Below are 27,613 nucleotides of genomic sequence, written 5' to 3'. Positions count from 1 at the left end.
CTACAGGAGCTAAGAAGGGGCAAGACCCGGGGCTGGGGGAGAAGCGCAGGCTGTGGGGTCCCCAGGCTAGCCCCCTCAGGCCTGCAGCCTCATCCGCCATGAGACGCTGGGAGGAGCATGCACTCACTGTGTTAGTCGTTTAAAAGATCCAGAAAAACAGTGTGGAATAAGAAATGCTTTTTAATTTAACTTGTCTGGTGTTGCTTGAGGAAAAAGAGGTTCAATTACTGGAGGGTGAGAAGGTCAGTGCGGACTTGTGTGAGTTTCTGAAGGGACCTTGGGGGCGCCGGCGCTGTGGTGCGGAGTCTTCAATCCATTTCATCCCCCCCAGAACCGATGACTTTAATTTACCTGAACAGGAGCATGTCCAGGACGGCGCCTGTGTGTAGCTGCTGACGCAGGGAAATTTTGGGATTGCGGGTGGCATTGGGGGGCAGAGGGAGAATGGGAAAGGGAGCTATTCTCAAGTGAACTGGAGAATTGGGGGAAACTTGAGAGAGGGGTGTGTGGCCGGTGAATAAGCAGGGAGAGAACAGGAGACAAGCAGGGTGTGGGGCGGGGTCCAGAGGAAGGAGGAGGGGATGAGGATGACCACGAGGGCCTTCCTCAGGAAAGGACCTAAAGATGGGAAACAGAGTAATGAGGTGAGAGCCTGGATCTCCCAGTGGGGTGGGTGGGGAGGGGGCGGGGGAGGGGAGAACGCTGTGGGGCAGAGACGAGCCCTAAACTGCTGGTATCAAATCAAATTGAACGCACAAGCCTCTGTGTGAACTTAGGGCCTTTCTTGGTGGGGGGGCGGGGAGGGGGGCAGAGGCAAAGTTGTGACTGGAGGGGGTCTAAGTCGGGTTCTCTGACTTTTAGCAGCTTACAGTTTATAAAAATCCTCCCTGTCCACCTCCCTCCCTAGACTCCACCCCTTCAATGAAAGATATGAATGTATGAAGAGTTAAATATCAACTCAAGACAGCACCAAGAAAGACTAAGGTTCCTACAGCCCACTTCTGATCAAACCCAACCTCTACCCCAACCCTCCTCAGAAAACTCCAGTGCACCCCCTCCCGCCCAACAGCCCCACAGGCTAAATGGCTCACTGCTCTCTAAATATAATCTGAGTGACTCGCACCCCCAGCCCCCACCCAGCCACCAGAAACCACCTCCAAGCTATTGTCCTACTTTCATGTTACACTTGCCTCCCACCCCCACAACTGTCCTTAGGCCTCAGCAAGGGGTCCCTGCTCTGGCCCCTCCTGCTTCAGAGGGCACCACTGTGGCCCTTGTCCGATCGTGCCCTCTGCCCAGAGCACGCAGTTCCCAGGCCAAGGGCATGTATGTGCCCACTGGAGCCCTCGGCTCATTTCCAAACCTGCACTCCACCGATCCTGACCCAAGAGGCCTGAGCCTGCTCCCCACCTTCCTCCTGAGTGCGGACGCCCCCTCCAGCCTGTGTCCCCAGGCTCAATGTGGCCAAAGGGCAGCTGCTGGGAAGGTCTGGACAGAGCCTGTCGTGTGCGCTTCCTGTGGCAGCAGAGGGGCCCTGGCTGTGAGGGATGGAGCAGAGGGCAGGCCACGCCGGGGCTCAGGGCCAGAGACAGGAACTCGCCGTAACAACACCTCTGCACAGAACTGCAAGAGGTAGGAAGTGCTGCATCCAAACGCCGCCTTCCAGGTCTTTCCAAAGGTGTGTTTGTCAAGGCAGGAGGAAAGACCATGTTTTATTTGACAATGAGTTAGTTTGAATGTTAATTCTTAGACACTTGGACGTATGGTATGAGGCCCCAGCCCTGCAAATGTGGAGGAATGGGCCCATCCAGCTGTGAACGTCGTTAGGAATGGAGATTTTTCTGAAGCTTTCAGAGGAATCAGGAATGGGGACATTGCAAAACTTCATGCACTTCTACTGAACCATCTCGGCTCTTCCCCGCAGTCTCCTCTCCTTACTCCAGCCAGCCCACCTCGCCCTTCTCCCCAGGGACCATCTCCTAGGCTACCACCTCCAGCCTTGCTAGGTTCCACCTCCTCACTCCACCCACAAGATTCTCAAACTCCCCTCAGGTCCCACCCCAACCCCCGAACAATAGCCCTGTGCCTAGTTAAACAGCTCTCAGCAAAGCAAAAGCCCATCCTATGTCGAAAGGGTCTCTTCTCCCCACTAGTCCTGCTTTCTGTTACCAGCCTCCTTCCTGCCACTGCTGTGCCTTTGAGTCATCTCTCCAACTGGGTGGTGAGCAACTCTAGGCAGGGACTGAGTCCTGTTTGGCTCCTATTCCAGCACCTTATACTTTGAGGGCATTCATGCAAAGTTTCATGGATGAATCACAGAGAAGCTGGAACCTGAGTGAGACCTGAAGGATAAGTACAATATGGAAAATGAAGTCAGAAGAGGGAAGGAGTAGAGGGTACAGGAGGGGAGATGGGACCCTCCGTGTCTGCAGGCAATAGTGAGCCATCGACCGTTCCTGAGCTAGGAGGTGACACGTTAGGAAGATCAATCTGTGTAGGATGTACTGAAGCCAGGGACAGCCAGGATACAGGGAGGAGAGGAGAGCAGTTGGGACCTCAGATGTCAGAGGGGCAGGGGTACAAAGGCAAAGCAAATGGACACAGGAGGCTGCACCTTGGGCTTGGCAAAATGACCTGCCCGAGGCCACAGAATTCAGACAGTCAGAACTAGAACTCCAGTCCCTGATCACCAAACCGTATCCTTTCCTCCATATGGAGTCTGAGGTGGGGCTGACTGAGTGTTGAAAGCAAAGGGAGGGGTGCAGGGGGAATTTTTCTCAGCAGACATGGCACTGGGAACTCTCACTGGGCTCTCCCCGGGTGCCTCTGGCACCATCCCAGGTCATAGCTTTCTGCAGGAGATTCTGACCTTCGCTGCTGGGAGGAGAGCACAGGCTCTGGTTTGGGTGGGGTTGCGGAATACCCCACGGGGAATGTTAGCTACTGTTCAACCTTTCAGCTCCTCACCCTGGTGGGGCGGGCAGACGTGACGCCTACACCCCAGTACTCTGGGTGAGGGCGAGGGAAGACGGAGTAACCCCTGATATCTGTACAGTGCTCCATGGCTTCCAAAACAGTATTCATGACCACCCCACTTTCCCACTTCTCTACCCAGTGAATCGCATTCATTCCCCAAGTTGCTTCTTCCATGAGGCCTTCACTCCTCGCCTTCCTTCCCCCGGACTCTCACAGCCCTGTGCTTCCATTGCAGCTTACTACTTGCTACCCTCTGCCAGTAACAGCTGTGTGACTTTGGAAGAATCATGTAAACTCTCTGTGACCCAGTTTCATCATCTGTAAAAGCAGGGCAATGACAGTATCATCCATAGTGATTTGAAGCGGCTTAAATGAAATAATAGATCGAAAACGGCTCCACCCTGCTAGCCCTGACGGTGGCTACAATGCCTTGTTGGTTGGTTGATTGCGGGGCTCTCTGCCCTACTGCTCTGAAAATTCCCTGAGGATAGGAATCACATCTGGCTTGTGTCCATGTCCCCAGCTCTGGCTTAAGGACCAGCACAAAGCAGGCCCAGTTATTCAACCCACCAGCACTTGTTGAGCACTGTGAGAGGGGACCTGGGTTTAGAGATGAATAGGAAGTGTGAGGGGCTCCCAGCGTCAAGGCGGACACAGACCAGGATATCAGGAGGGCAGCGAGGGGCTCGATGCTGCCCCGACCAGGAGTACAGTCAGGCAGGAAGGAGGAGGTGGGCAGTCTCCATCACGCCGATGCTCGTAAAGACGAACGGGACCCCTGGTCAAACTGTCCCATTTGACCCCCACAGCAACAGCATTTCAGGATGAGCAGATGGCCACTCAGCTGAGACAATCCTACCACTAGTAAGTTACGGGGCTAGGCCTGGGCCCCTCCCTTCTCAAGGAAAGGTGCTCACAGGGACCCCCTGGAAGCTCTCTCCTTCCACTGCTCCCCAGCCTTGGCCCCTGCCCAGAGTTTTGCTGTTAGAGGACTTCCGGGCAATGTCCATTCATTCACTGGGCTCCAACCTAGGCCAGCCCTGGCTTCCAGGGTATTTTTAGCTCTGGGCGGCCAGGCGAGGCTGGTGATTGGCAGCAGGCGGGGCCCACCACGTTTCCGAGCCCTCCATGTTGTTGCTGGCTGGGTATGAGAGGTGGCTGGGCGTGGGGAGGGGGCCATGGCATACCTGGCACGACAACCCATAGCTGCTTGTTGTCCCTGGGGGAGGGGCCGGGCTGCTGCTGCTGTTGCTGCTACTGACCCAAGGCTGGGAGCATTCTTTCCTGTTGATTCATTACAGGGAATGCTTTGGACCCACCTGGGGCAGGGCAAGGCACCGGGGGGACATCTGAGACATGGGCAGCCAGGGGTGGATGGCAGGATCAGAAAGGCCCACCTTGCCATCCTGGCTCTAATCGGTCTCTGTCTGTGGTGGTGTTTGTTTACACATCTGCCTCCCTGACCAGACTAGGAAGGCCCCTCCCACCACCCACCCACCCAGCTGTGTTTAGCAGTCCAGCACCCTGTCTGGCACGTAGGAGAAAATCAATAAAGGTTTGCTAAACGAACAAGCCTTTGGAATGACACTCAGGCAAGGTAGGGGGAGGAGGGGAAGCCAGACTATACTGACCTGAGGCCAGGGAGGAAGACGTGAGGTTAGAACTCCCCATTTCACAGATGGGCACACTGAGGCACTGGGAGGGACCAGGACTGTGGAAAGGAATGTGAAGGAAAGAGACCGGCACCTGGGTGCTCAACTAATTTGGTGGGACTCTGCTCTTCTAGCCTTTTCTACTTTCATCTTACTCCATAGCTTCCCCCTGTCCCACCCTCCACACACGCCCTTCCCCACAAGCCTGCCCAGGGTCCAGACTGCCTCACTCCACTCTGTAAGGAATGGTAGTGGAAGGTTTAAGTTTTCCTGGTGACTTGGGGAGCAAGTTGTGTCTCTTGGGACTCAATGTTCTCAACTGTACAATGGGCAGAACAGAGGCCTCAAGCCCATGAAATCAACTTTGAGGGCCCACCCGTTACTCCAGAGAGAGCACACCTGCACCACACTATCTGGCGCATGTGAATGGAGCCCCCCTTACTGTGGTCCACACCCCCAGAAGGAAGCCTGCCTTGTCCTAAATAACCGAGCCCCCTAGGACCGACTGGGAGGCATTTCTATGGGAAGGGCCCGCTGGCACCTTTCCGGGACCCACAGAATGTAATCCCCATGTCAACTCTGGGCGTGGGCCTATCACCTGATTTTGCAGAGAAGGAAACTGCGTCTGCCTGCCCCGCACAGGGACTCGCAAGGCCAGAGTCGCGCTCTGGCAGAGGCAGCCCTCTGGCGCGGAGCCACTGTCCTTTCACTGGAACTCAGGTCCCCCCACCACCCCTCCTGCTGCAGCGCGCCAGCTGCCTCCAAGGAAAACAGTTCTCCTTCCCCTCCGAACCCCCGCAACTTAACGACCCCGGGATTCCCCAGGCCCGTGAGGCCACGGACACAACCTCTGAGGGTTGGCACCTTGCCACCCTGGCCCGCTGGCCTGCCTGCCTGCCTGGGGAGCAGGGCGGAGGGGCCGCGGGGCGGGGCACCGGCCTCCTCCAGGGCCGCCCGGGGGCGGGGCCTGCGAGGCCTCCTCCACGCCCTGCTGGGTGGGGGGCGCCCGTGGCCCAGCAGGATAAAAGGGCCCCAGGCGCCCCAGGAGGCCTGTTAGCGCTGCTCTGCTGCAGCGCCTGCCCAGCCCCGGACCATTCGTGCTCCAGCTGGTGAGCCCCTGCCTGGCCCTGGCTCTGGCCCTGGGTCTGTCTGTAGCAGTCCTGTAAGTCTGTCTACTTCCGTCTCTCTGTGGGTTTGCAAGCCTCTGGGGGTTCCTGAAGGCTGGGCGCTGGGAGGGATGTGGGTCCCTGGACAGTTAGCCTAGCTCCCAGTTGCTTACCAGCTTGCTTCTAACAGAAGTCACCAAGTTGAGGAGCTTGGCCCCAGGACTGCCCTGGCCTCGGGGTGCCTGCGTGTCTAATTTGTGAGTGGCTGACTGTAACCATTCCTCTGCCTTCTCACCCAGGGAAGAGGCAGGGGAAGGTGTGAGGCAGAATCAAATGTCACTCCTGTGACTTGGGGGACAAAGAGGCAGGGCAGAGCCAGGCTCTCCAACTAAGGAGATCAGAGCTGATTAGGGAGGGGAGAGGAAAAAGGGAGGGGCAGGCAGAGGATGGAGGGTGGGCTGAGGGTTTCAACTCCCACTTGTCCTACGCCTGGACAGGTAGAGCTCAGAGACCGTGGGCTGCCACTGCTGCCGGTCACCATAATCAGTGGTCCCACAGGGCTGAGAGGGAAAGCCCCACCTCGTTCTCAAAGAGGTAGGGAAGGAACTCGGAGTGACCCAGAAGCTACTGCCCACCAGGACAGGATCCCTAGTGCTTCCTCCTGACACCTTTGGGCGTTTCTAGTCCTCCCAGGCAGGGCCAGGTGCCAGAGTCCCTTAGCAGCACCTGGAGCAGGCACCTCTCTGCTTCAAGCTGGCAGGGTCCTGGACCTGTCATGTGGTTGCACGGAGTACTGGAACCTACACCAGTGTCCGCACACCACGGCGGGTCATAAATCAACCAGCAAGTGGGTGGAATTTCATTCATTTCCCTGCCTCGCTTCCTTCTGCCCCCTCCTCCAACCTCCTTCTCTCGTGGCTGAGAGCCTGGCTTATGGAGTCAGTCTGCCTGGGTCGGAATCCTGGCTGGGCAAGTTACTTAACATCTCTGGGCTTCATCTTCTCATCTGTAAAGTGGAGATAAGATTTCCATAAATATTTGTATATTATGTAGTAATACTTATTATTATTAACCTCCGCTCCCATCCTTTCCCTCACCCTGTCTCCTTCAGGTGGGAAAAGAGCTGCCACTTTGAGGCTGCTTCCTTCTCTAAGGGAGGCCCCTCAGCCTGGTCCTCCTTTCTGTGCACAGCACTGGGGGGCCCCTTATGGGGAGACACTGCGGAGACTGGTTATGGAGACAAGAAGCCAACACACCAAGTGCTAGGAAGGAGGGGTCTGGGAAGGCTTGATGGGATGGGTAGCATTTGAGCTGGGTATTGTAGGAATTTACCGGTCTGAAACGGAGGGAAAGGATGCTCCGAGTGGGAGGAACAGTGACTGCAAAGTCTCGGCAGCTGGGAATTTGAAGGATACGCTGGGGAATGTGAGGAGACGGGTTTGGTGTGAGCCAAAGCTGTAGAGGGACCTGCAGTGGGCAGGAAGGCTCACAAGAGGGGTTCCCCTGTACCTGACTCTCAGGTCGCCCTACTGCCCCTCCACCTCCTGGGCAGCTTTCCTGGAAGGGAGCTGCTCTGACAGAGCACCCAGGGTCCACAGCAGAAGCCCACCCCTGCCTCCGGGGAGGCCTCTTGGAGGGGAAGGAGCCAGTTGGCCCAGGAGTGTCCACAGCCTCTAATAAGACCTCCAGGATGCTGTGGGACACCAGCCACAGCCCCACGGGCAGACCTGCCCAACCTATTCCACAGCCCGTTGGAGCATGTCAGATAGGGGGGCCCCCAGGACCACCTCGTCTCAGAGAGAAGAAAGCACCTGACTCAAGTCACATAACAATTTGGTGGCACAGTGAGCAGCAGCCTGACTCCTGGGGACAGGGAGCAGGCACACTCTCAGGCAGGACCACGGGGTCCTACCAGCTGGAGATGCCCGAGCCCAATCCTTCCCATCCTCTCTTGTCGTCTGCGGAAGGCCCCTACACAGGGTGACTTTGGTTCGGCTCAGTCCCCAGCTAGCCACCCCCTCCTTAGGGGTGCCGGAGGAGAGAATGGGGGCATCCCAAGCAGGGGAGAACACTCTGCTCATGGTGACAGCTAACTGGGGGCCCCACAGAGGGTGAAGAAAACGGTGTGCAAGTCTGGAAAGAAAGTACAGGAGGGGTCAAGGCAGGACAAGGCTTCAGTGCTGAGAAAGGGCAAGAGGCAACCAACACAGGGCTTCAGGAGAACTGGGGCTCGGAGGTAAAAGAGGCAAGGCCGGAGAGTGTCACAGAGAGGGGTACCAAGGACTCACTGTTGTGTTCCAACGTGGCCTCCATTCCTTCTTTATCCAAAGGGGAGCTGGGACCAACCTAGACCAATGGTTCTATAGTAGCTGTTCCAGCTGCTGTGACTAATAGTAACTGTCACTTGAGAGCTTGCTCTTCTGAGGGTTTAAGACGTATGAATTCATTTAACCTTCAAGAATCCTTTGAGGTATGTGCCTGTATTATCCCCACTTTACAGAGGAAGCTGTGGCACCGAGAAATTAAATCACCTGCCCCAGACCACCCGGAAACCAGCTGGCAGAGGTGGATTGTGGGTCCAGGAGGTCTGACTCCCAGTCTGTGCCCTTCGGGGCTGTGCTGCGTCACCTCCCACCCGTGCAGCCCTGGGCATTTGCTGGGTGCCACCTACACACCTGGTTCTATTCTGGGCAGCGGGGCACGACACAAAGTCCGTTTCAGTGGAGCTGCATTCCCGAGCCCAGCCGGTGACCCAGTCCCTGGGCCGGCCAAAGCAGGAGGGTTGGCAGCTGGCAGCAGTGGGGCTGGGTGCAACAAGGGACGAGTGATTCAGCCAAATACCAGCCCGTGGGGAAAGGAGTGGCAGGGGCCCGCTGGCAACATGGTCTCTTATGATGCAAGCACTAAGCAGGCAGCCCAGCACCCGCTTTCTCCACCTACTGCTCCAAGCAGCCTCAGCTCCCATCAGCAGCAGAGCCTGGCAATGGAGGGACCGGGGCACTGATGGCTACAGACACTCTGAGAGCTCTCATCAGCTCTAACTTTCTCTTCTATGCTCCTGCCCTACCCTGGCCCCAGGACCAGGGGGCTAATGTATGAGGGAGAGAGGACCAACCCCCAAGCCCAAAGGACCCAAGGGCATCTGATTACAGACCTGAAGAGAGCAGCCCTCTCTCTGTGGATGGCCACTGCCTGAAACCCTCCCACCACCACTCACTCCCCATAGGGTGACGGGCTAACTCTTCACGGTGCACAAGGCCCTTAATCATCTGGCCCCGGCGTGTCCCTCCGCCCCGTCCCCTGCTGCTCTCGCACAAACTTTCATCTTCGCCTGTTTCCCCCTTTACCCATTCTGTCCTCTCTTCCTGGGATGCCAAGTTTCCCCATCTGGGAGGACGGTATTCACCTGACCGGTCCCAGTTAGGTGCCCCTTCTCTGAAAGCCTTCCCTAAATCCTCTTGTCTGGGCTTCGTGAGGGCAGGGGTAGTGTTTGCCGTCTTCACTTCTGTGTCCCGGCACCTGGCCTAATAACTGGCCCGAAGCTAGTGTTCCACAAATGTTTGTTGAATCAATGTAGAAATCACGCACCTGGACGGACCTAGAGCGAGGGCTGGAGGGTATCATAGGCTCTCCCAGCCGAAGGAGATATTAGACAAACAGGGTGGGACAAAGGCAGGCTTACATCTGTGAGTACACGAAACAGTTTATTCTTGTATCATTATTTATTACTTATCTTGTATTATTTTTCCATACCGCAAACCCACTTTTGCCCCACCCTGTATTTGGTTAGACCACCTCACTTTCAGAATAAAGAATTAGAGCCTGGAGACTTTAGGAGACTTGCCCGAGCCACACAGCCAGTGAATGGTGGAGGCCGTACTCCCCTCAAATGACCCTTTCCAGCCAGCATTCCGTGTGCCCGCTCTGGTTAGGGCGGCCAGGGTGCTGGGAACATGGAAAGGAGGGTGAGGCAGCTCCCCTGGGGTAGATATTTCTGGCCCTGAGGGCACCCGGGGAGTCCCCCGTGACTCAAACTGTAGGTCGCCTCCTCAATTTACATGGAACACTGTATCAGGAATAGCTGTGTACTGAGCACTTATCGCGTGGTAGGCTTGAGCTATGCTCTTCACAGAGAGACAGTATTTCATTTAACACAACAAAACTGCGAGACCGGAACCATTCCCACTTTGCAGGTGAAGGGACTGAGACTCAGAAAAGTTAAACATAAACTTCCTTAAGGTCACATGACAACAAATAGTAGATCTGAACCAAATTGACTAACTTCAGAGTCCAGACTCAATCAAGACCAGGACCCACCCCACAAACACACAGGCACGCCTGTGCGCACACACGCACACTTGGAGGGGCCCTGCCACGCTTTCTCTCTGCCAGAAAGACAGGCCTGAGGTCAGGGCTCGAGGTGGCCATCATTGTCATGTTACTCATTCCCCAGGTGCCTTGGCCTCAGCTGCCCTTGAAGTCCTCATGATGTGGTCACCAACAGATGCCCTTTCCCAGCTCCTGTTGCTCCTGCTGCTGGACCAGATCCTTCCCTGCAGGCCACAGTCACTGGGCACTGAGAAGATACGGTTGGTGGGCCCAGGGAGCAGGCCGGAGGAGGGCCGCCTGGAGGTGCTGCACCAGGGCCAGTGGGGCACTGTGTGTGATGACAACTTTGGTCTCCGGGAGGCCACAGTAGCCTGCCGCCAGCTGGGCTTTGAGACTGCCCTGACCTGGGCCCACAGTGCCAAGTATGGCCCAGGGGAGGGTGAGTAAGTGGCGCCAACAAGCAAAATGACAAGGAAATGGTAGTGGGCTTCTCTTGGAGGCTCCAGCAGAACATGTTAGATGCCCTGGTCCTTCCATACCCAGCTCAAAGGACCTCCTCCAGGAGGCATTCCCTCAGTGCCTCCGCTGCCAGTGACTCTGCTCCAACCATCCTGTTTGTTCTTGCAGCGAGGCCACCACTATTACCATTAGCACAAGCAAATACTCAACTTCCTTGCACATAGTGACTGGCACACAGTGGGTGCTTAGCAAATGTCGAATGAATAAATAGATGGATGAATGAGTAGGTGAATAGGTCAGTCTAATTATTAGACATACTTGGCATTTTTTATAAACAGATTCTATAGGACCGGATGCCAAGAGGAGGTAGTAAGCAGGGTTATAGATATCAAGATCCCTGGAGAACCAACTCCTCTCTTCTCTTCACCCCACTTTCTACTTAGGGCTTAAGAGGAGAGTTGGTAACTGCGAGGTCCCATGTAGCCCATCATCCTAGCCCATGATCTGCCTCTCTGTGTTCTTCCCTGAGCCTCACCCCCACTCCCCCTCAGGACCCATCTGGCTGGACAATGTGCGCTGTCTGGGCACAGAAAGCTCCCTGGACCAGTGCGAGTCTAACGGCTGGGGCGTCAGTGACTGCAGCCACTCGGAGGACGTCGGGGTGGTGTGTAATCCCCAGCGCCAGCGTGGCTATCTTTCTGAGAGAGTGTCCAATGCCCTCGGGCCCCAGGTGAGGACGCTTCTAAGGCCCTGGCCAGAGTTAAGTGTTGGGTCAGGGGACAGGGAGCCTCCGGGTGATGAACCTGGAGGAAGGAGGGAAGAGAGAGCAGAGCATGAGCTGAGATGCATCCCTGGGCCCTGACTCCTATTGGTGGCCTAGAGCAGGTGCATGGACAGAGGGTCCCAGCTTGAGGCAGAGCAGTCCAGGGAAGCAAAGGCTGGGCCTGCTGGGAAGCACTGAAGCTGCTCCCCATGAGGGAGGCAGCAGGGGGGCAAGGGGCTGCCTTACCCACGAGGCCAGCCACAATTGCTGCCTCTTCCCGGCACGAACAACCCCGAGCTAAAAACAGCCCAAGCCGAACAACGGGAGCAAGCAGGGCCAGTCCTGGCTCCTATCATCCATGAGGACAGCCGGCCCTGGCCCACTAAGTGCTGTAGGCCCACTAAGTGACTTCGACGTGGTCTAAGTCACCCCAGGGCAAGGGTGGGGGGTCTTATGAGCCAAAGGATCCAGTTGGCGACCTTGAGCAGCTGGTCTTCGCCCACCCTCGGCAGCCCTGCCTGGTGGAAGCCTCCCAGACTCCGAGAGCTCCCGTCCTGACCCCAGCGAGGGCACAGATCTGCCTGGTTCTCTCTAGAGTTGAAAAGGCCCTAAACCACCCAAGTTCTGCCTTGTGCTCTCCTCATAGCTCTGGATAAGTGCCTCCCTGTTTGGGCCTCAGTTTCCTGGCCTGTCCAATGAGGGGGCCGTGTGGGGTGTGTGGTCTCCAAGCACCCTGAGCCCCAGCTCTCCCACATGAAGACCCGCAGTGGGCTCAGCAGGGGCAGGAGTCCCAGGGCCCATGGTGACCATGCGCCCTGCAGGGCCGGCGGCTGGAGGAGGTGCGGCTCAAGCCCATCCTTGCCAGCGCCAAGCGGCAGAGCCCGGTGACCGAGGGAGCTGTGGAGGTGAGGTACGACGGCCACTGGCGGCAGGTGTGTGACCAGGGCTGGACCAGGAACAACAGCAGGGTGGTGTGTGGGATGCTGGGCTTCCCCAGCGAGGCACCTGTCGACAGCCACTACTACAGGTAGGAGGGCAGCTGGGTGCAGGGCACAGGGAGGCGGGGGGACGGTGGCTGTGTGCACGCACATGTGAGTGCATCTGTGTGACACGTGTGGGGCCTTGCAGAAGTGAGATTGGCAGGCTGGGTGTCCGTGACAGGTCACGCGGTGGGGGTTGGGACTGGGAGGGAAACAGGCCCAAACGAGCCCAGCTCCTGGGTCTCCTAGCCGTGCCTCCTGCGGAACACGTAAGAGGAAGGCGAGGGTGGACGCTGAGACCCCGGGAGATGCCTAGAAATGGTCAGAAACTAATCAATAAAAAGAACTGGCTATAGTACAGAACACTCCCAAAATAATGACAACTGAACGTAAAATCGTGTCCCTGATTTAAGAAGTAGACTTTACTGAAGACACTTACGATGCTGCCCACAAGTCAGACATCCTGAGTTCTGCCCTCAGCTCTGCCAGCAACTCGCTGCGGGGCCGGGAGGGCAGCTGCGCCTCACCTGTCCAACCTGTGAGGAATCGCCTCAGCCCTGATGCCAGTCGGGCCTTAAGTGGGTTGTGGGGTGGGGCAGCTTTCGAGAGAGCAGACATAAAGCATTCTGTCAGAATCGTGACAGGACTGTCACAAGATTGCATCAGCCTGTCGCGCTTGGCCAGGCACAGCTCTCCCGGCTCCGTGTCTGTGAAGACTGTATGTTTCTCGTCAAGGGAGAGACCTCCTGCAGCACATCTGAGTCACCATCTGCCCCTGCCCACTTGTCGGTTTGTCACTCTGTCCTGTGTCTCTGATTTACATCCCTGGTCCTGAAGACCACCACTTCGTTCCACCCTTGGGGGTGACTGGCATGGAGGCCCCCGACCCCCACCCCTGGAAGTAACTGCCCATCTGAGCCTGGCCAAGTCGCTTACCACCCACGAGGGCGGCCTGATTATAGCCTCTGGGTGAGCAGCCGCCACCAGCAAGGCTTTCAACTTGTGCCTGTCCCCAGAGGACCTGTCCCCCGGGTCCCTTCTTTTAGGGTGCTTCCTGAAGGTGCCTCTTCATCTGGAATGTGGAGAGGGTAAGCTGAGGGCTGCCTGCCCCAGGGACAGGCCAGTGACCCCACTGGGACCCCACTTTGGGGTTAGTCCCGGGAGCTGGCTAGGCCCTGCTTTCCTTCCCTGCAAAATGCAGATCACTGTTCTCGTGAGGGGTCGCCCTCTCGGGGCTGCTGTGAAGCTCAGTGCTGAAATAAGATCTGAGAGCGAGTTTACACACTGTGAAGTCCGGTGCAAACTCAAGGGCAACTGTGAAAAGCCAAGGGTGACTGGGTAGGATTTCTGCACCCACTCCACACCACACCTGTTTTCTCCCACCCAGGAAGGTCTGGAACTTGAAGATGAAGGATCCCAAGTCTAGGTGAGGAGCGTATCCTGGGGGAAGGATGCGGCTTGAAGGGCCTCCCTCCTCTTCTGTCCCCTCCCACTCCCCTCCCAAATCCCCAGTGCCTTGGCCTTCCTGAGCCCTGAGCTCCCTCAACCCCTCCCCCACCCGCAGTCTCCCCTGTCTTCCAGGCTGCAGAGCCTGACCCAGAAGAATTCCTTCTGGATCCACCGGGTCAACTGCCTGGGCACGGAGCCCCACATAGCCAAGTGCCAGGTGCAGGTGGCGCCAGCACGTGGCAAGCTACAGCCGGCCTGCCTGGGTGGCATGCACACTGTGGTCAGCTGTGTGGCAGGGCCCCGCTTCCGCCCTGCAAAAGCCAAGCCTGGGCGCAAGGAGTCCAGGGCAGAGGTGGGTTTTCTGCACCCCAGCAGGGAGGCACAGGCTCCCTCTCAGCAGGACTCTGCCTTTCAGGAAAGGACAGGTGGGGAGGAGCTCCAGGACAGGCAGGAGAAGAGGGACAGTGGCCCCTATCAAGAAGGTATCAGTGCAACCAGGAAGAGAGCCTTGGATTTATTTAAAAGGAACCATATATAACTTTACCATAAATGGAAAGCTGACATCACCTGCTATGAATAGAAAGTAACCATAAAAACAGTAATTACATTGTAGCTATATCCCATATTGAACCGGAGCTTGGCCCTCTGTTATAAAAAGCAATGAGCAAGTGCTGGTGAGGTGTTACAGACAGGGCAGCCCCCATGAGGTGGTCTCCTGGATGAAATAGGCAGGAGCGGAAGAGAATACAGAGGAAAGAGCTTTCCCACTCAGCGAGTCAGTCTAATTAATACCATGTTCCTGCATGTCTCTAAAATCGCTTCACAAATCCCTTCGGGAAGCATTGATCTAGTTTAACCCCAAAGGACAAAGAGGAAGCAGGGGCTTGGCGAGAGGAAGGAACTCGCCTGGTGCCCAGCTGGTAGGGTTGTAAAGCACAGGGAAATAATCCTAAGGCTCGGTGGACGTCGCTTTACTATCACATCACCGTGGCTCTTTGTCACTGAAGAAAGGGAGGTTAAGAAAAACAGCTTCCTCTAGGTGAGAGCTGCGGGCAGTCAGAGTCAGCGTCTCTGCACAGTTCGAAGAGGCCTGGCCCCTGTGCCCCCTCCTTGGCCCTCCCTGACGCTGGTTTTTGCCCAGCAGGAGCCAAGGGTGCGCCTCCGCTCGGGGGCCCAGGTGGGCGAGGGCCGGGTGGAAGTGCTCGTCAACCGCCAGTGGGGTACAGTCTGCGATCACGGGTGGAACCTCATCTCCGCCAGCGTCGTGTGTCGTCAGCTTGGCTTCGGCTCTGCTCGGGAAGCCCTCTTTAAGGCCCAGCTGGGCCAAGGTGAGAGGAGGACTGGGGTTGGGTGGGAGGGCCTAGATGTGCCACTGGTCCATCCCTTGGTGGCCCTGGGGTGCCAGGGCCCAGGACACAAATCCCCTCCCCGCTCTGTGGAGGGGAAGCCACGGCTATGGGGCTACAGATATGGAGCCTCACATGGCATTTCTCCCCCTCACTCTCTAGGGCTGGGGCTCATCCACCTGAGTGAGGTGCGCTGCAAGGGATATGAGCGGACCCTCGGTGAATGCCCCTCCCTGAAAGGGTCCCCTAATGGTTGTCAACATGAGAATGATGCTGCTGTCAGGTGCAATGTCCCAAACATGGGCTTCCAGAATCAGGTGAGCTCAGGTCTGGGCATGGGCTCAGGCTGGGGACTGGGAAGGCCCTGAGAGAGCGCCAGGACAGCGCATGGAGCCAGTGGGGAGGGGTACATGAGAGGCAGCTAGTGCTTCTGCTTTGAGCCCCAGCAGGAGCCAGCTTGAAAAGCCACCCCTCTCCCGAGTCTCCCCTGGCCTGGCCCACAGCCCCTTGGGGCAACAGCACCTCTTTAGGTGGATGGCTCTCCTGTTATACCTTCTCAGGATCCCTGTGAAGTTGAGAAAGAAGGAGCCTAGGGCAGAGGGCCACAGGGCTGTCAGGGAGAGGCTGCAAGGGGTGATCAGAGCTCAAGTGTCACACTAATGTGGACTGTGGGCAAGTCTCTGGTGTCTCTGCTCTCGGTTCTCTCTTCTGTAAGAGAGGTTAACTGACTCATAGTGTCACTGTGAATGGGACTGTTGACAGGAAATCCTCTGCAACTGGCAAGTCGTCATTAACGGTAGGATTTCAGGGAGAAGGAGGGCAAGTGCTGGAATAGAAGCCCCGGGAACAGGCAGTGTGAGTCAGATTCTCACAGCAGGCAGGGACATTAGGGACTGTCTGGTGAAGTGTCCTCAGTTACACAGAAGGATGCAGACCAGAGAAGGGGGGTGCCAAGTCAGGGCCACACAGTGGGCCGGCTGGGGGGGCATCCTGACCTCCCCCCTCCTAAGGCCGCCCAGCTCCTCACTCATGTCTGACCATTGCAGGTGCGCTTGGCTGGTGGGCGCAGCCCTGAGGAGGGTGTGGTGGAGGTACAAGTGGAGGTGAATGGGGTCCGACGCTGGGGGGCCGTGTGCAGTGACCACTGGGGGCTCACCGAAGCCATGGTGGCCTGCCGACAGCTCGGCCTGGGTTTCGCCAACCATGCCATCAAGGTAGGTCCCTGTCTTACTCTAAAAGTTTCTGTGCTAAAGCTACTAACTGTTCCTTCACTCATTCATTCATATATTCAGCAATTACTTATTGAGAGGAACTGAGTCAATCTAATGCTGGCTGCTGAGGATACTGTGGCAAACGGAGACGAAGTTCCTGCCTCACAGAATGGTCCGCCAAGAGGGAGGTGGTCAGTAGTGCAGTGTTCACACAACAGGCACATGATTGCGTCTGCAGGAAAGACTAACAGAAGTTAGGCAGATGAGGTGGAGGAGGAACAGACAGCCCATGTGAAGACCCGTGGCCAGAGGAAGCTCTACTCGGTAGAGGAAATCAGGGACCAGAGCGTGGCTTTTGAGGGCGAATGGTATGAAGTGTGAAGGTGTGGGAGGCAGGGGCAGGGGCAAGGCCACTGAAAGCCTACAGTGCAGATTTTTAAAAGATTTCTTCCTTGCTCTTCGGCAAACAGTTGGGGTGGGGACTGAAGTGAATACAGGGAAACAAGAGTCAGGAAATACAGTGTTGCAGGAGCCCAGGTAGAAAATGACACTGGCTGGGACCAGGTGAGCGGCAGTCCTGGTAGAAGTAAGTGGATAGCGTCAAATACAGTCAAAGATGTCAAGCAAACAACATCAAGAGGCTTCGGGCATGGACAAACCTCTTCAACTGCAGCCATGCTGGCCTGTTGGGCAATGCGGGGCACACCTAACCCGGAGAACCGGGCCAACCCTGAGCACAACCGACCATCTGGGGCTGGGAAATAGGACAGGCTGCCTGGGTGGGCAGGAAGGGAACAGGACCCTCCTCTTCAAATAGCTGAGGGCTGCCACGTGGGAGAGGGTTGGGAGCGGGACCACATGGGATGATGGAAGCCACAGGCAGTTTATTTTTGCCTCAATCCATGGAAGAAATGGCTACTCTTGGAGAGGCCCAAAGTGGCATGGACTCTTCCATCACTAGAGATTTTCAGGCTAAGGCTGGGCACAGCATGGTAGGGGTAGTTTGGTGGGGTCCAAGCCACAGACGGGAGTCAGGGAGATGATTCCAAAGGCACCTCTCAACCCTGACTGGGTGGTGCTGGCTGTTTTCTCAGGACACCTGGTACTGGCAGGGGACAGCAGGGGCCGGAGAAGTGGTGATGAGTGGGGTGCGCTGCTCAGGCACAGAGCTGGCCCTGCAGCAGTGTCAAAGGCACGGGCCCGTGCACTGCTCCCACGGCACGGGGCGCTTCTCTGCTGGAGTCTCCTGCACAGACAGTGAGTAACGGGAGGGCCCCCAGAATCGCGGGGCAGGCAGGCCTAGGGTCCCCAGAAGCAAGCCTACACCTCCCTCCCTCAGGGAGGGTTCTGAGGGCTGGTCCCAGCCAAGGACGGCAGGATGGGGGAGTCGTAGGAGGGCTGGGCTTGGAACACCAGCTCTGCAATTTACCAGCTGTGTCTGGCCAAGTCACAGCTCACACAGGGATACAAACCCTGCCTGTCTCATGGAGTTATTGTGAGGACTGAAGCAGAGGATATGTGGAAATGTAAGGATATCCGATGATATTTTTCAATTTTCGTGACATGATCTATGGTTAAAAAATAAAAAAGAAACAGAATAGAAAACAATAGAATGAGTTCTATTAGTAAGGACAGTATTTTTTTCTTGGAATTATGTAGATGTGTTAGGTTATGACATGAAATATATTTCTTAGTGCAGTCTGTAATGAGGAAAAAGTTTGAGAGCTGTTGCAGAGGTGCTTATGTGTGAGAACATGTGGGCCTAAGGTTCCCTGGGTGTTCTCCTGAGCTGTGGACTTACCCAAAAGGCTTTTAGGCCTGTCCCATTCACCAATTCCTGGGGCAGCGGCATCTATCTGTTTGGCACCTGCCAACCAGGCCTGTGCTAAGATAACTACACCCGCCCAGTCCAAAGACTGGCACCAACCCAAGTGGCCTCTTGACCTTTTTCCCAACCGAGCCTCAATGCCAAGACATCCCTAACCTTCGTCAGTGAGCTTTAGGGCTCTCTCTGTCCAGCATCCCTTGGAGGAACCCTGGGCCTTACAGCACACCCTGCTGTGCAGGGTGATGGGACACACTGGAGTGGGCCTACACCAAGGCTCACAGCACACTGGGGGCCTGCTCCCCACTTGCTCCCCTTCCTGAGAACATGTACCCCTCTCTGTTCTGCCTGGAATGGCAGCTCTGCTCCTCAACGCATTTGAGGCTTTGCAACAGCTTAGGACGGCTACCTTGCCACCTGTGTGGCCATTCCTCTTTGTCCTCTGATTTTTCTCATTTCTTTCCTTTACTCTCTCCTCTTCTTATTCTCTCTGAAAGCTCTCTTTCTTTCCCATGGGAACTCAAGGGTTTGTCAGTGAGCACACCCTAGCTCTCCGCAAAATATACCACAGGAATTTCCAGAGCATGTTTCGTGACAGTACAGGCATTATATAGCAAACTAGCCATATGTCCACCCCCACCCTCAGTGCCCATCCAATAAACTGTAGTTAGCACACAGGCTCACCAGTGTGATGCCTTCGCCAAAAATCTGAACTGGACCCCCGTTTTCACACGGACAAGCACCGAGAGCAGGCACATTTTCTCTCTTGATGTTACATGCAACAGCTGTGGATCTCCACATTCCTGAACCGTCACGAGTGAGGGATGGCGATGGTAGAGACATGTGGCTTCCGGGAAGGGTAACAGAAATGCTGTGACAGGAAGGGAATGGGAGGAGCACTGAGCGGCTCATCAACCTCTCCACCCCCACCGTGCCTGCTGCGGCCCAGGTGCTCCAGACCTCGTGATGAACGCCCAGCTGGTGCAGGAGACGGCCTACTTGGAGGACCGTCCACTCAGCCTGCTCTACTGTGCCCACGAGGAGAACTGCCTCTCCCAGTCTGCAGACCACATGGACTGGCCCTACGGACACCGGCGCCTGCTGCGCTTTTCCTCCCAGATCCATAACCTGGGCCGGGCGGACTTCCGTCCCAAGACAGGACGCCACAGCTGGATTTGGCACCAGTGCCACAGGTTAGTGCCCGCCCATGCCATGGCCCTACAGGGACAAAATGCAGCGTCCAGGGGCCAGATCGGCCTCATTTTTTCTGGCCTCGGGCACACTTTCCCAGGAGGGGTGTGCACTTAGGAGGCGAGGGGGAGTCCCAGTGACACCAGCTTGCCCTCTCCACTGCGCTTTCACTGACCCTGGATGTCCCTGTGCTGATGGTGCTCATGGGGTCCATTTCCCACAGTGACATCCAACCAAGCAGTTACCGCCAGCAGAACTGGTCTCTCTCAGAATGAGACTGGACTTTTCCATGTTGAACCTTAGGCCTTGTCTTTAGATAGCCCATTCCAGATGCCGGCTCTGCAGGAAAAGCTTGCTGGTTTCTGCAGCTGCAAAATCAAGGTGCTCAAAGGAGAGTGTGAACCCTGGTACTAGAAGGGGACACTGAGCATTCTTTCCTTTCAGGAGTCCCCAGCCCAGACAGAAGGAGAGACAATGCCTGTGACAAAGGCAGAGTGGAAAAGTGGTGGTTTTTCTCTAGGACGCAGCCGTGGGCAGGGAAAGCTGAGAGGAATGGGCAGCGATTCTGGGACTTGGCCTCACTGAGATAATAAGCACCCTTCCCTATAGCATGAACAGAGTTGTCATTAGAACTGGATTGGAAACAATGGTAGCAATTTCCCAGGCTGACGGAGCAGAGTAAGCACCCTCCTCAGCACCTCAGCTTCTAGGCTGGTCCCTACAAGTGCCCCTTCCTTCCATCTCCCGTTTAGGCCCTGAGTCCAGGCACCAGCCTGCTGGAGGCTACCAGGACAGAGCCTTCACTTCTCACCTGAATTGAGACCCTAGGTGATGGGGAGGCTGTGCCTTGCCGCTGGGTAGGGGAGCCAGGAAGTAGGCCACAGGTCACTAATCTTGGGTTTGACAAAAGGGCACTGCCCTGCTGTTATAACATTCTCCTCTGGGTAATGATGGGGCCTAGTGCCTCAATCTTCCCTGTGAACTTCTCCAGCGAGGACGCTCTCTTGTTGCCACACTGACAGCTCTGCCTCTTCTGCAGGCACTACCACAGCATTGAGGTCTTCACCCACTATGACCTACTTACTCTCAATGGCTCCAAGGTGGCCGAAGGACACAAGGCCAGCTTCTGTCTAGAGGACACAAACTGCCCCGCAGGTATGTCATTTCCTGTCAGCATATCCTTCCTGTGTTATATTCCTCACCCCTTTGGGGTCCTCTCTGCCCTGCTCAATAACCCTTGGCACCTGGAGACTCTGGTTTAGCAAGTAACAAACAGCACTCAGGGCAATGCAAAAAGATCAATGTTTTACCTTGTGAGATAGGTGGAAGGTCTCTAAATACTTCCTTTACATTCCCCACACACTTAAAAAAAAATTATTTTTAGAAAGAGGGGAAGGGAGGGAGGGAGGGAGGGAGGGAGGGAGGGAGGGAGGGAGGGAGGGAGGGGGGGAGGGAGGGAGGGAGGGAGGGAGGGAGAAAAACACTGATGTGCGGTTGTCTCTCTCGCACCCCTCTCGAGGGACCTGGCCCACAATCCAGGAATGTGCCCTGACTAGGAATCGATCAGGTGACGTTTTGGTTTGCAGGCTGGCACTCAAACAACTGAGTCACACCAGCTAGGGCTACATTCCCAACACACTTTAAACCAGTTTTAAAATGCTTAACTCTTCTATATTTTGGATAATAGTCGAAGACCTGTCTGATCTCTGCTACATTCTTTGAGGGCATAGACTGATTCCAATTTGCATACCCACCATTCTTAGCCCTTAGGAATGGCACAGTAAACAATGCCTCCTTAGAGAGCTAGATGGATGGATGGACAGACAAATGTATCAGCACAGAAGAGCTGGAATCTTCCAGCCACATTTTCTAGGCCAATGAGGATTCCACTAGTGCAGGGCTGTCCCACCTGCGGCCTGTGGACCGCATGCAGCCCAGGACGGCTGTGAGCGCGACCCAACACAAAACCATAAATTTACTTACAACGTTATGAGCTTGTTATGTGATTACAAGTCCCAATGTATTTAACGTGTGGCCCAAGACAACTATTCTTCCAATGTGGCACAGGGACACCAAGAGGTCGGACAGCCCTGAGAGCGTGAGAAGAAATAACCGCTGTCACAGATGGGTTTGGTTACAGTGCTGGATCCATGGTCAGTAGGAATTCTGGCTCTGATGCAGCAGCAGGTTATTTACTGTATTTTGCCATGTACAATGCACTCCCATGTATAATGTACTCCCACATTTTTGAGTGCATTACACACAGAATTATTACATCTATGTTTTGTAACCATCGTAGTCATGAATAATGCGCTTTCTTATTTTTTCCTCAAAAATTTGGGCAAAAGTGCACATTATACACAGCAAAATATGGTAACTGAACCTCAGGTCCCTAATTGATTGCATGTAGGGTCTGCTTGGTCAGGCTGGTCAGAAGAATAAATGATGAAGTAGGTGAACGACCTAGCAGAGTGCTTAGCCCCAAATACCTAAACCACTGCCTCAATAACTCAGTCCTCTTCCTTACAGGATTGCAGCGGCGCTATGCATGTGCCAACTTTGGCGAGCAGGGAGTGACCGTTGGCTGCTGGGACACCTACCGGCATGACATTGATTGCCAGTGGGTGGATATCACAGACGTGGGCCCCGGGGACTACATTTTTCAGGTAAGGGGGCTTGTAGGGACTCTCCACAGAAACTATTTCCTTTAAATGTTCCAGAAACTTCCCTGAGGTCAAATGAAGGAAGAGTGTCATAAGGTCAGGGTCTCCAACAGGTCTGGCACTTGAAGGAGCAATGTATGCAGTAGGGGAAAGAATACTGAATCAGGACCCAGAGAACCTGGGTTTGAGTCCTGACTGAATGGGCAGTAGGTAGTCGCAGCTTCTCAGTCCCCATCTGTAGAACAGGGACATTAATGCCTACCTCCAGGGTTGACTACAAGAATTAATGAAGCCCCCTCCCCCCAAAATGCATGCTTTGTAGGACTATACAAAATGTCAAGGATTATTACATTCACTATAAACTCACTCAGAAGTCAGATCACCTGTTTTCAGCTGTCCCCTCCTCTTGTTCCAGGTGATTGTGAATCCCAAATACGAGGTGGCCGAGTCAGACTTCTCCAACAACATGATGCAGTGCCGCTGCAAGTATGACGGGCAGCGGGTCTGGCTGCACAACTGCCACACAGGTAAACGTGAGCTACCAGGGGTCCGGCCCTATGTGGGCTTGCGGAGCTGGAAGACTCTAAGTGTACCCATGTGTGATTTGAAGGTGTGTGTAAAAGGATAGGTGTGACATCTTCCCAGTAGGATTTCCAGAACAAACTGAGGGAACCATGGAGAACAGGGCTCAGGACACTTGCGGGAGTGGCGGCATCAGACAAAAGAGGAAGCAATGATCCAGTGGGGGCAGAGTAAGGAGGTGGTTATTCTACCTGTCTATAAAGAAAGGTAGCAATTCCTCCATCTTTAAGTTTAAAAATGTTTGTATGTGCTACGCACTGTGTTCACATCCACACTTGGTGCGTGTGGGGTGAAACAGACTTGTTTATTCAGTCAACAAACATTTATTAAGACCTACTCTGTGTTGAACACTGAGCCAGGCAGCAGGAACGAAACAGGAGTGCGATGCACAGCTCACTGTCTAGTAGGGTAAGCAGACATGCAAATGGATAACCCCAGTACTACTGAACACCCCAATTTGGGATGAACTATAAATGCTGAGCTAGCAGAGACAGAAAGTAACCACATGAAGAAAATTCAAAGCTGGATTTCAAAGGAGAGAAGGGAGGAGAAAGACCATAGGATTTGGCTTCAAAAGGCTTCCAGATTCAACTCCAACCACTTCCTAGCTGTAAGACAGTGAGGAAATCTCAACCTCAGAATTTTTCTCCATTGCACGTCAAACCCACTAAGGTTGTTTGCAGAGAGGGTTATCATAGTTTTTGCTAAGAGAAGAGATTCTATCCTGTGGGCTTCTGGGAACCATTGATAAATTACAGTTAAGGGAGCAAAAACATGAGATTTATGTTTCAAAAGATAACTTTGGTAACAGATGGAAGATGATGAGAAAAGGCAGAATAGTCTAAGGTTAGAAATTTGTGTGACTGAGTAGATTTCGATGTCATTCAATGAGACAGGAATATGAGAGGAATCGGCAATTGGAATCTGAGGCTGCACGTAAGGAGACAGCAGATCCTCCACAATGCTGGCAGCATGCTGCAAGAAATCCAGCACAATGAGGAGGGAAAGAAAAACAATGCAGTTCTGACCTGTCGGGGTCTTTGCAGAAAAGAGACAGCACACTTGGATAAGAGTCTGAGTTATTTATTAAATGGACTATTTACAGAGCTGCAAGTGAGACTAAGGAAGTAAAAGGTGTTGAGACATCCAGGGATAAGCCAAGAATGGAAAACTGTTTTACCTTTAGACTTAAGGGGGCAGAGGGTATCCTGGAGTCAGATGAAAGCTAGAGCTGTGGGGAAGAGCCTGGCCTGGAGTTAGAGTAGGCCATCACTGCTGGAACAGAACACCCCAACCTCTCTCTCCTTCCACCCTGCAATCTCTTGCTGTTGCTTCCCATTGACCCAAATCAACCAGAAACCAGAGGATGAAGGAGCCAGCGTGAGGCAATCTAGGGCACAGTTCAGTTCTTCAGGGCACAAAAAGGACAAATCAGGATAAAGAATGAATCTGGAGGGAGCAGAGGAGAGCACCTAATAGCCTTATTCTGTTTCTACCCAATAGCCTGTTCTTCCTGTCCCTGAAATTACACACCAGGCAGGATCTGTGCCCATGACAGACCCGATGTAAAGGAAGAGCTCAGCAGGATGTCTCTCTTTTTTGTGTGAAGTTGTCAGAGAAGGGATGAGACTGTGGTAGGGTTGGCTACTTACCTGCTTTCCTTTGGCCACAGGGGATTCGTATAGAGCCAATGCAGAGCTCTCCCTGGAGCAGGAGCGTCTCAGGAACAACCTCATCTGAAGCAATCACTGCACACTCCCAGCTGCTGCCCACACATCAGATACCTCAGCTTACTGGAGCCATGCCCTTTACAGAACCCTAACTCGGAGGGAAAGGGGCCAGTGCCCAGGGGCACCAAGAACTGCTCAGGAAGCCTTTTGATGGCAAGATCTCCAAACCAGGATGGTATTGCTCCCTTGGGATGGCTCTAGGCCTGTCCCCTAAGGGCCTTTGGTTTACAGATTATGCCCTCCAGGCTTTGTTCAGCTAAGCTCTTCTTCCTAAGGAGACTCAATCTTTCTTGGATTTTGCCCCAGAGTTCCTGGTTCAGGAGCAGTAAGTTCCTTAGGGATGGATGGTCCAGTCCACCATCCACAGGGTGCTTTGCAAAGGTCCTGGAGGAGAAGACAGGACCCATACACAGGAGGTGGAATTAGCTCTGTGCAAGATCAAAGCAACAAAACTTGTGTCAAAGTCACAACTGGCAGAGACGTTTGTAAATTCATTCCCTTGTTTGATCTGTCCTCATTTAGAATTCACCTGTCATACTCTTTCTGTTCTGTAGCACCCTTACCTTAATCCTACTGCATATATGCCTGTTTCTAATATACCTGAAAGCTTAGGCCTCAGGCATCCCTTTATCTCCTGGTGGGCCAACGCCACCAGTTACTGAGTGCTTGAGAGGCGGCAAGTTTGCAGCAGTGGCCAGATAGGGACTTCCTGCAGAGCAGCAAGAGAATGTCAAGGAGAAAGACTGCTGGGTAATATGGACCATAGCCCCTGACAAGGCCTCTGCCAAAAATAAACACAACTATGTGCCACATACCTGACAGGCCCCAAAATATCCCCTCAAGATCACTGTGCATCTCAGGACTGGCCTAAATTGCAGGTCTCAACCAAGTTTCTGAAGTGAACTTTGCATTGAATAAATTTTTACAATGGAAAGAACATTGGTCAAACAAGCTACTCACCTCTGTAGAAATCAGACAGGTTGAGAGAGTGGGGGACAGTAAACTGCAGGGGAGTATTTAATTAAGGACTAAACCTAGGAAAGGCCACCATCCCTTCTTGATGCGACTGTGACATGCTTTTGCTCAGGCAGTATAAAATCCCATGGTCTTCCTGGACATGATTCTTTATCTTTTCTCCACTTAGACACTTTAGAAATGATCCTTACAGGTCTGACACCCCAGTGCCAATAAAGGTTGCTCACTATGGACTGAAAAACACGAGACTGGCTTTGACTCTTTGCAGTGCCCAGTGCAGTAACTTTACCCCTTTCACTCCCACTGAGCTGGTGACTAGGACACACAAGACACACGTGCAGCCCCACCACGCTTCTCTGACCAGACAGGAGCCTGTCTGCTCCCCAGTTCCCTCCCCAGGATCAGGGCTGAAACACAGGTTGGAAAAGTTAACGGATGAAAGGCAGGAGGCCAGAAATAAAGTCTAAGGGCTGTCAACTTTTATAACCAAGGTTGCAAAGTCAAAATGAATGGGAGCAGACGAGGCAGATCTACAATAGAGCTCTCTTGCCACACCACGAGCACCAGCCCCTCTTTAGTAAAAAACGGACATGCTCTGAGGTACATTCGATGAATATAAAGAAGTGCTTTCTTCCTTCTTCTCCTCTACCTTCTCTCTTTCAACTCCCTCATCTCCTTCATTAGGTAGAGGGAGCATTATATTTTGGCACAGCAGTTTAGGTAAACAAGGGAAGGACTGATTTCCTGTTGGAGCCAGCAAACATCTCCCAAACAGTAACAACATTATACTTGCACATGCAGCTAATGGTCTGTGAAAGAATGCGCAGCTAGTGGGGGAGCATGTGGTGACTGATGACTAGATTCAGGCAGGGAGGTTACCCACAGCTTCTCGCTGGATCCAGTTTCCAAGAGGGCCAAGAAAGCAGGCCAGGCAGCTGGCCACCAGCTCTGGTCTCAGTCTTGCTGCCCACATCACATGCCTGATAGGAGCAGCCAGTTCTAATTCTTAGGGAAAAAAAAAACAACTATACAAGGGTTGTGCTGTTACACCTCTGAGTTGAAAGGAAAGGGCATGGGAAGACTGGTGGCTGGCATGACTTGTAACTAGATGAGGAATGTTAACAGAATACCACCAAATTCCAGACAGAACCAAAAATGTCACAAGATTTTTACCTCAGCATACTTTAGTCCCAGTAAAACTAAAGTGCTAGGAACTTCAGCGTGCTCTTCAGAAGCCTAATTTATTTCTATTTTACAAAGACTTTCTACTATAAATTCCAGGTAATCCTGGATTCAGACATTCAACATATATGAAGCAATATATATGCATAGCAGAGTGTATTGTATCTTCTCATCTCCTCACACATCTAACAAAGGAGCCAGTGGCAGCTATGGGGTACTCTCCAGTTAGCACGGCTTAGGAAGGCATGGCTTAAATGTGGCCAAAGACCTGATTTCCACCTGGACGAGCTCAGTGCAGTCCATACTAGGCCATGGCAGGCCCTCTTACCTCTAGCCAGTATCCAGCAATCCCACCTACTAGAAAAAGAGAACTAAAAAGCACATTCTCTACTAATGGCAGAAGCAACAGCACTGCACGGCTTTCAATACTGGCACAAAACAAAACAAACAAAAAACCACCCAAAACAAAAACACGCCCTTTCTTTGGATCTGATTATAAGGAATACATCTGAAAGAGGGTGGCTGATTGTTTGCTGGACACACACACACACACACACACACGCGCGCTATGAAAACAAAAGGTACTTCTAGAAATTATAAGGACAATAAGAACACTGGCAATGAATATGGGGCAATATATCACTATTAATACTGCTCTTAAAAGCTAAAATGTTGTCAGAAAGGGGAAGCCTCCTCAAAGGCAAGTAATAGGGGCAATCATCTCTTTTTTACTGACCAAGGTCACTCAGACTTTAAGAATCAACACAGCAAAGCTACACCTCAAAGGTATACCATTCAGTAAGAAGTCTGGCTATACTTCTTTGCATTTCCTTTCAAATGCAGCCATATTGTTCCAACAGATCTATCTCAGAGAAGTCTGTTCAGTGAAGAGAGCACAAGCTGTGCAGCTGCAAGCCAAAGACAGGGGCGCTGGTCTAAGTACTGGGACAGAGAATCAAGAGAAGGACTTATTTAATACCCCAAACTTGGACTGGAAGCATTGAACATGAACATGGGACACTCTCAGAACTGACCAAGACTGAGAAAAACAATGCTGAGGAACTGCAAGAGGGCTTCAAGGCCAGAGTAGCAGCAGGGATAGTTGTGTCAGGTCTAAGACCCAAGGCCAATGTCATTTCAGAAATGTTTGAAAAAAGCCCCATTCCACCATGTTCTAGGCAATGCTAATAATCC

At 53.7% G+C, this 27,613-nt stretch overlaps 1 protein-coding gene across 1 annotated transcript; it reads left to right on the top strand.

The window, feature by feature from the left end:
* The first annotated feature begins 5,639 nt into the window (after nt 1-5,639).
* Nucleotides 5,640-25,549, top strand: LOXL4 (lysyl oxidase like 4). Its single transcript, XM_037138979.2, has 15 exons — nt 5,640-5,790; nt 10,188-10,502; nt 11,074-11,252; nt 12,107-12,312; nt 13,653-13,691; nt 13,847-14,066; nt 14,859-15,042; nt 15,223-15,377; nt 16,107-16,274; nt 17,366-17,528; nt 19,046-19,289; nt 20,327-20,442; nt 21,817-21,953; nt 22,366-22,477; nt 24,205-25,549. Exons 2-15 carry the CDS (start codon nt 10,220-10,222, stop codon nt 24,270-24,272), a joined length of 2,274 nt encoding a protein of 757 aa, XP_036994874.2. The 5' UTR covers nt 5,640-5,790; nt 10,188-10,219; the 3' UTR covers nt 24,273-25,549.
* Nucleotides 25,550-27,613: the final 2,064 nt, after the last annotated feature.

Source organism: Artibeus jamaicensis, unplaced genomic scaffold (assembly GCF_021234435.1).
Source record: "Artibeus jamaicensis isolate MK-2021 breed Jamaican fruit bat unplaced genomic scaffold, CSHL_Jam_final contig_252, whole genome shotgun sequence".
NCBI classification, from domain to species: domain Eukaryota; kingdom Metazoa; phylum Chordata; class Mammalia; order Chiroptera; family Phyllostomidae; genus Artibeus; species Artibeus jamaicensis.
This window is presented reverse-complemented; position numbering and strand designations above follow the sequence as displayed.